We start from the raw sequence: 9,125 nt of genomic DNA, 5'->3' as shown, positions 1-9,125 counted from the left end.
AATGAAAGAAGCGTGTTAACCACATTGCATTTACCTTTGATTAAAACCTAACTATTTTGACAATATTTTTTTTAATAAACGATGCCTAAAATTCCAACCGACAGAAATATCTGCATCGTTATACTTTAAGACAAATGTCGTTCAGGAGAGCGAAACGATAGATGCAATTTTATATAAAAAGATTGTGTTAAAAAAATCTAACTTCAAAAACCAAACAACATTGACGAAACATCCCCAATGAAGCGCCTGCTTCTCTTCGTTTACCCCGCATTCATTTTGAATACCAGAAATATATTTTGCAACTTGTTTTGTCACTAAATGTTCTCCTCGAAGAGGTAATACTCGGACAGAGCTGTTTATGTCGCTGCTCTCTAGAAAAACGTACAAACTGATTAAGTAATGGTTTTTCACCGTCGTTCACTGGAGGCTGCGCAGTCAGACATATTTCTCGAAACCTCCTACAGTATCAGAACGCAAAATTGATCACTCAAAGGACCTCGTTACATTTTTATCGGAAGCAGAAAGAATTACATCTCGGTGTTTCGCCACATCACATATTTAAGGTGTCAGGGACGGATTTTTGTTTCTCAATGGCTCCTCCTGTTCTACAGTATTCGGCGATATGGTACGTCTCAGTATTTTTCCTTCTCTCTGCCGTCATTCACTCGGTGGCTTCAGTTACGCATTATTCTGTTCCAGAGGAGATGGACGAAGGCTCGATTGTGGCCAATCTGGCAATAGATCTGGGTTTAGATGTGAAGACTTTAAGTAAAAGGAAAATACGCATCGATGTCGTGGGCAATAAAAAATACCTGGATATCAACAAAGACACGGGAGAGCTGTTTATTTTGGAGCGGATAGATAGAGAGTTTTTATGTCCCCTCAAGACAGCAACAACGTGTTTTCTGAGATTAGACGCTACGATTGAAAATCCGATCCGGATGTTCAACATAGAGGTGGAAATCTTAGATATTAACGACAACGCTCCTCATTTCCGGAGGGGCACAATGCATTTGGACATATCAGAGTCAAGTCCGGTTGGAGAGAGATTCTCACTAAACAACGCTGCAGATCCAGATGTTGGAACAAATTCTGTGAAAAATTACCACCTGAGCGCAAGCGAACATTTCTCAGTTGAAATACAGACGGGGCGCGATGGAACGAAATTTGCAGACTTGATTCTGAAAAAAGCTTTAGACAGAGAGCAGCAGGCTGTTCATAATCTAATTCTCACTGCTGTGGACGGAGGTGTGCCCACGCGCACAGGTACAGCCAGCGTCATTGTTCGCGTGCTTGATGTGAACGACAACGCCCCTTTATTTGACAAGGAAAAATACTTTGTAAATGTGATGGAGAACTCACCAATCGGCAGTCTAGTGATTAAGTTAAATGCCACAGATATAGATGAAGGCTCCAATTCAGATATTGTTTATTCATATAGTTTGTATACATCAGAGAGGACACAAAATATGTTCAAGTTAAATCCAGAAAATGGTGAAATCAGAGTGAAAGAGATGATTAATTATGAAGATTTCAAACTTTATGAAATGGAGGTGATAGTCAGTGACAAGGGGGTGAACTCCTTATCTGGACACTGTAACCTGACAATACAGGTAACAGACATGAATGACAATCACCCGGAAATTTCTATCAAATCATTTAAAAGTCCAATCAAAGAAAATGAGCCCATAGACACAGTTATAGCTGTAGTTAGTGTTAATGATAAAGACTCAGGTGATAATGGTTTCGTTGATTTAAGTATCCCTAAAAATATACCTTTCAAACTGAGGGAATCTTCTGATAACTATTATGAATTAGTGGTGTCGGAGCCGTTAGACCGTGAGAAAGTACCAGAATATGATATCACTTTTACTGTCACCGACAGAGGCTCTCCTCCTTTATCTGACAATGAAACTATGACTTTAGAGCTGCTGGATGTTAATGACAATGTTCCACAGTTCCCACAGTTATTTTATACAATACGTGTAATAGAGAATAATGCACCTGGAGCCTTGCTCAGCTCCCTCACTGCCTTTGACCCCGACCTCCATGAAAACCAGTATCTAGTTTATTTCATCATAGAGAAAGAGATAGTCAACACCTCCATGTCCATGCTGTTCTCCATCAATCCAGAGAACGGGAATCTTTATGCTCTGAAAACTTTTGACTATGAGATTGAGAAGGAGTTTCTTTTCCACATCGAAGCCAGAGACTCTGGCTCTCCTCCACTCAGCAGCAATGTGACTGTCCACATCATTATTGTGGACCAGAATGACAACGCTCCAGTTATTGTCTCTCCATGGCGTGCTCACGGCTCAGTGGTGGAGGAAAAGATCCCCAGATCCACTGATAAAGGCTCCTTGGTATCCAAAGTCATTGCTTTGGACACAGACTCGGTGCACAACTCTCGGATTACCTACCAGTTTCTGCAGGTGACTGATGCCACCTTGTTCAGTCTGGACCAATACAACGGAGAGATCCGGACTATGAGGATGTTCAGCTACAGAGATCCACGTCACCAGCGGCTGGTTGTTATTGCCAAGGACAACGGGCAGCCTGCTCTCTCTGCTACAGTCACCATCAAGCTGTCCACAGTGGAGACTGCAGTGAAGGCCTACTCTGACATGACTGAGGTGCCTCTGGAATATGACATCTTCTCAGACCTGAACCTGTACTTGGTGATCGGTCTGGGTTCAGTGTCATTTCTGCTGCTCATCACCATCCTGGTCACCATCGTGCTCAAGTGTCAGAAACCCAAGGCCAGCAAAACAGCTGCTCCCTGCAGGAACAGTGTGCTCAGTGAGAGGAACTCCACTATCGCTGACTCCACTCTGGTCTCCAACGATGCCTACTGGTACAGTCTGTTTCTGGCTGAGACCAGGAAAGGAAAGTTTGTGGTCAGACAACCTGTGCCCAAAGGCTCCAGGTACATCGTGTCCAGCATCCCGAGAGGGACAGGACTGACAGATACGAGTGACTCAGCACCTTCCACTCTGCAGGTATGAAAAATATATCTACACGACTTTCATTTGACTTATTTTAAAATACATTAAATTTTCCTCATCTTATAAGTGACTACAGTGCTCTATGATTCTGATGATTTTGGTTGTTTTGTCTACTTTTTAGCACCCCACCCTCACATTTCAAACCTTTTTCACAACGTAAACAAAACTTTGTAAAGTTCAAGAACTAGTGATACACAACAGGGTTTCATACAATCATTCATTTATTTTTGAAAGGGAGTTTTCATTTCAATGTCCTTATGTTTATTAAAAATAACATTAGTAATAAAACATATCTTTTCATCACTGACTTGAGTTCTGCTCTTTTTATAAAAAAATATATTTTTGATTTAATTTGTATCAAAAAGAAATACTTGTGGCTTGACGTGGAGCACTTTATCATGAACATGGATACAAAGTCACTTCAAGCAAACGAAAGATGTCAGACAATTGGGGAATTTTCTGAACTCACAACATTGCTTTTACGCACAGACCTCTGATTTACGTCATTTTACGCATAAGCACTCGTGCGTAAAACTCGTTCGCAAGGCGTAATATGGCGGATTTAGTGGTTCAAATACGTTGCTTCTCAAGTCAATTATTACACTTATGATTTAAAACACCACCCCTCCCCAATATGAAAAGAAAGACCATTATAAACATAACTACGTGAATTTAGAAATTATATATAATTTGTTACGCATTTCGTGTGATTGAAAAATAAAAGTTTCAACAATACACATTTTCTATGATTTAAAACATATATAATCGTATTTTTTTGTTACAAACATTATAAAGCATTTATTGTTTTCAGAAAAAATATTTTTCTGTTACTATTTCCGGATAAAAAACGCAATTTCATGGATGTTATAATTGTCGCGTTCGCTCATTGGTGTGAGTCAGTGATTACACGTAATCGCGTCACTTCTGGTGAAGATAAGCTGCTTTTTCTGATCATTGTGACATTTGTTTCTCATGAGAGAGGATTCATACCTTCGCCTCATCAAGTTTAAAGGTGTTGCATCCTGAGAGTCCTTAAGATGATGTTACGTCTCGGACCGCTGTTCGGGGGCGGTTCCGTGTCTGCATATCTCTGCCTGTCTGCCTTCGTGAGCACGGTATGGACTGTCACCCATTATTCTGTTCCTGAAGAAATGGAGGAAGGATCTGTTGTTGCTAATTTAGCTACAGATTTGGGATTGGACGTCAAGACGTTAAACGAACGAAAGATGCGGATAGATGTCGTCGCAAATAAAAAATATCTCGATATAAACAAAAACACAGGGGAGCTGTTTATTTCTGAAAGAATAGATAGAGAGTTTCTGTGTCCTTCGAAAACCACGTCATCATCTTACTGTTTTTTGAAATTGGACGCTACAATTGAAAATCCGATACGAATGTTTAATATTGAAGTTGAAATTACGGACATAAATGACAACGCTCCTCATTTTCGACGAGGAACAATGCATTTGGACATATCAGAGTCAAGTCCGGTTGGAGAGAGATTCTCACTAAACAACGCTGCAGATCCAGATGTTGGAACAAATTCTGTGAAAAATTATCACCTGGGCGCAAGCGAACATTTTGCCCTGGAAATTCAGACCGGAAGAGATGGATCAAAGTTTGCAGACTTGATTCTGAAGAAAGCGTTAGACAGAGAGCAGCAGGCTGTTCATAATCTAATTCTCACTGCTGTGGACGGAGGTGTGCCCACGCGCACAGGTACAGCCAGCATCATTGTTCGCGTGCTTGATGTGAACGACAACGCCCCTCTATTTGACAAGGAAAAATACTTTGTAAATGTGATGGAGAACTCACCAATCGGCAGTCTAGTGATTAAGTTAAATGCCACAGATTTAGATGAAGGCTCCAATTCAGATATTGTTTATTCATATAGTCTGTATACATCAGAGAGAACACAAAATATGTTCAAGTTAAATCCAGAAAATGGTGAAATCAGAGTGAAAGAGATGATTAATTATGAAGATTTCAAACTTTATGAAATGGAGGTAATAGTCAGTGACAAGGGGGTGAACTCCTTATCTGGACACTGTAACCTGACAATACAGGTAACAGACATGAATGACAATCACCCGGAAATTTCTATCAAATCATTTAAAAGTCCAATCAAAGAAAATGAGCCCATAGACACAGTTATAGCTGTAGTTAGTGTTAATGATAAAGACTCAGGTGATAATGGCATTGTTGATTTAAATATTCCTAAAAATATACCTTTCAAACTGAGAGAGTCATCTGATAACTATTATGAATTAGTGGTGTCGGAGCCGTTAGACCGTGAGAAAGTACCAGAATATGACATCACTTTCACTGTCACAGACAGAGGCTCTCCTCATTTATCTGACAATGAAACTATGACTTTAGAGCTGCTGGATGTTAATGACAATGTTCCACAGTTCCCACAGGCATTTTATACCATACGTGTAATGGAGAATAATGCACCTGGAGCCTTGCTCAGCTCCCTCACTGCCTTTGACCCCGACCTCCATGAAAACCAGTATCTAGTTTATTTCATCATAGAGAAAGAGATAGCCAACACCTCCATGTCCATGCTGTTCTCCATCAATCCAGAAAACGGGAATCTTTATGCTCTGAAAACTTTTGACTATGAGATTGAGAAGGAGTTTCTTTTCCACATTGAGGCCAGAGACTCTGGCTCTCCTCCACACAGCAGCAATGTGACTGTCCACATCATTATTGTGGACCAGAATGACAATGCTCCAGTTATTGTCTCTCCATGGCGTGCTCACGGCTCAGTGGTGGAGGAAAAGATCCCCAGATCCACTGATAAAGGCTCCTTGGTGGCCAAAGTCATTGCCTTGGACACAGACTCAGTGCACAACTCTCGGATTACCTACCAGTTTCTGCAGGTGACTGATGCCACCTTGTTCAGTCTGGACCAATACAACGGAGAGATCCGGACTATGAGGATGTTCAGCTACAGAGATCCACGTCACCAGCGGCTGGTTGTTATTGCCAAGGACAACGGGCAGCCTGCTCTCTCTGCTACAGTCACCATCAAGCTGTCCACAGTGGAGACTGCAGTGAAGGCCTACTCTGACATGACTGAGGTGCCTCTGGAATATGACATCTTCTCAGACCTGAACCTGTACTTGGTGATCGGTCTGGGTTCAGTGTCATTTCTGCTGCTCATCACCATCCTGGTCACCATTGTGCTCAAGTGTCAGAAACCCAAGGCCAGCAAAACAGCTGCTCCCTGCAGGAACAGTGTGCTAAGTGAGAGGAACTCCACCATCGCTGACTCCACTCTGGTCTCCAACGATGCCTACTGGTACAGTCTGTTTCTGGCTGAGACCAGGAAAGGAAAGTTTGTGGTTAGACAGCCTGTGCCCAAAGGCTCCAGGTACATCGTGTCCAGCATCCCGAGAGGGACAGGACTGACTGATACTAGTGACTCAGCACCTTCCACTCTGCAGGTATCAATATCAACAATTCCACAATTACTTTTTTCCTTATCAAAATATGTCCTCCAAAATGTAGTTCATTCATTTATTGTTGGTATTCAAGCATATTTTATTTTACATGAAGTTTAAGTCAAATAAAATTTAACTTTTGAGAAATGAGAGCAACCATAATTATGAAGCTGAAGTTATTTTCTAAATTCTGTGACAATGTATATTTTTATCAAACCAAGAATATGAAAAGACTAAAATAAATTATCTATAGGCATTTTAATTGCATCCAATATGCAAGTGCCATGATCATGCTGCAAAGACGTGTGTGCTTGTGTGTTTGTGCATGTGTGTGTGTGTGCGTGTGTGAGAGATGGAGAGCATGTTAGAGAGCAAGTTAAAAGCCAGTGATTTTATAAGCAACAATGATACAAATATATTAAAAGAGTAGCTTCATGAATCTGTTTGAATGAATCTGAATGAATCTGCAAAGTTTGTCATTGAGCATTTCTTGTGTGTTTACAGAGGAGTATCTTTGTGTGTGATCACAGCCCCCCCCCCTTGTGTCTTTGTAATTGCAATGAAAACAATCAATACACCACAGATTCATGTGAAAATTATTAACTGCTCCCTAAGCAATCTAATATGGGAGAAAACAAAAAAAAGAAAAGCTGTATTTTTTTCTCATGCACACTGTAGACCATTTTCATTGTTTATAAACAATATTTATATGTTCTTTAATACATAGTATTTTAACAAATGATCAATGGGCACAGCAAATACTAACATTTCATGAACCACAGCCATAATGAGACTCCGTTTTAACCTAACACATTCCTCCAGGTTCGTGGCACACTGTCTTTGTTTACAGGTCGAACATGCTCTCTCTTTCTCTCTCTCTCTCTCTCTCTCTCTCTCTCTCTCTCGCTCTCTCTCTCTCTCTCTCTCTCTGTCTCATGGTAAGTATACTGCTGCTTTAAAAAGTTATTAAACTGTTACATCTAAAACTGTTCTTTACCCCTTCTATTCAAGTCTATTATCATAATCACACTAAACAAAAACCGCAAACATTTGACATGTAGTTCTTCATCATAATTCCTGTTTACAATAAGATTCATTTACAGACAATCCTTCTGTGTTTGAAATGGACTTGACCTGACTTCTGAATTGCTTGTTTTTTTTCTCCCCACTTTAAAGTACCCTAAATGAGGGAAGTCCACTCTGCAGCTGGAGGTACGCAGGAGTCTCACTCAATTGCCCTGGATAACCTTTTTGAATTATGTCACAGATGTTATCACCAAAGTTTTTTTCTTTTAAATGTTTGTTTTGTTCAGTTGATATTTCTGTGTTTTGTTTAATTTCTTTCGAAGATGTTTTTTTTTTTAATCTGCCAAGGATGAGTATATATGATATGGTCAAAGCCCCAATAAGATAGCTCATCAATATATTAGGTTGTTCTTTGAAGAGTAGTCTAAGAAGTATGGCATCTGAGAAAAAGTTACTTCTCTTGCAGACAATCACTTTGATTAAGCAGCATTAAAACTCCTATCCAAGTAATTGATTTTGGTGAACAAAGTGAAAGTCATGTACAGGTACAGACCGCAACTGATCTGATCCACATTTCTGTACAGTCGGCTAAGATAAACTCATTGTTGCCATATACTGATTTTTCCACAATCTGGCTTTTTCTATTAATAGCAAAGTGAAGAACAGTTCTATTTTTTGAAGGAATTTGACTGTGTTGCTCATATCTGGTGCTGTGTAATTGACCGGATGTTACCGACTCCACAGTATGATGCTTTTAAACATGAATGATTCTTTTCTACTGTAGTCTGAGTTGTGACCTAATTCTTTGTGCAGGAGAGGCGCAAAGAGAAACCAGTCACCCAGTTACCTAGCAACCGCTCTCCTTCCCCTAATCGTGGAGCATGGTATTCATTGATAGGTCACGCCACCTGCCCTACTACATGTTCAAGGATCTGCTCAATCCCTCCACCACCTCTGTCCTCTGCCTGAAGCCCCACTGTCTGATTGAGAGACGTCAGCTGCATGAGATATGTTCATCTGGCCAGTCATCATGAAGCTCTGCTTGTTTTAACTGTCTGATTCCCATGTCTTGTTTGCAGGCATCCACCAGCAGCAGCAGCAGTTCAACTTGAAGCCCCCCTTCCCTTCCTCCAGCTACACACTGGGCTGATGCCGACAAGAGAGTCTCCAGTGAGGAAAGGAGAAACCCCCGAATATAACATCGCCCCATGCCCATCTTGCTCTGCCAGTTCCTTGTTCCTCACACAATAAGTGGATGTCGTGTCACAACACCAATGGACTATGGTGACTAATCAAAAACATGACCTTACTCCTCTCTTTTATTGAGCACATGAAAGCCAATCAACAATGCCTCTCTTTCCATTCAGTATGCATGATCAGACTGCATGGCTTCAGCCACACTTGAAGACTTGCTTACAAACAAAGTACAAGAAGCGATATGGGACTGGGGCAAAAAAAAGCCACGCCAAAAGATGTTTCGAAGATGCCCGGCCAAGGACTATATCAGTGTAAAAGGGATTTTTGAAATGCCTTTAAGAGACTGGTTTCCTTATCTGAAGAAGAAACATATAGTGAATATCTTAATGCGTGCTTTATCTTACCCTCAAAAAGTGTTGATGTACTAAAATGTGTAGGTAACTAGGAA

At 40.7% G+C, this 9,125-nt stretch overlaps 1 protein-coding gene across 1 annotated transcript; it reads left to right on the top strand.

The window, feature by feature from the left end:
• Positions 1-590: 590 nt before the first annotated feature.
• Positions 591-8,630, top strand: LOC308134709 (protocadherin beta-16-like; the record flags this gene model as incomplete). The annotated part of the gene is made up of 5 exons (XM_080502482.1): positions 591-2,999; positions 5,387-6,457; positions 8,294-8,322; positions 8,379-8,473; positions 8,560-8,630. The coding sequence occupies 5 exons, from the start codon at positions 591-593 to the stop codon at positions 8,628-8,630; spliced, it is 3,675 nt and encodes a 1,224-aa protein (XP_080358608.1).
• Between the last annotated feature and the right edge of the window lie 495 nt (positions 8,631-9,125).

This window comes from Blennius ocellaris (assembly GCF_963422515.1).
Source record: "Blennius ocellaris genome assembly, chromosome: 9".
Classification (NCBI taxonomy): Eukaryota; Metazoa; Chordata; class Actinopteri; order Blenniiformes; family Blenniidae; genus Blennius; species Blennius ocellaris.
The sequence above is the reverse complement of the archived record's forward strand: the minus strand, read 5'-3'. Positions and strand labels throughout refer to the sequence as shown.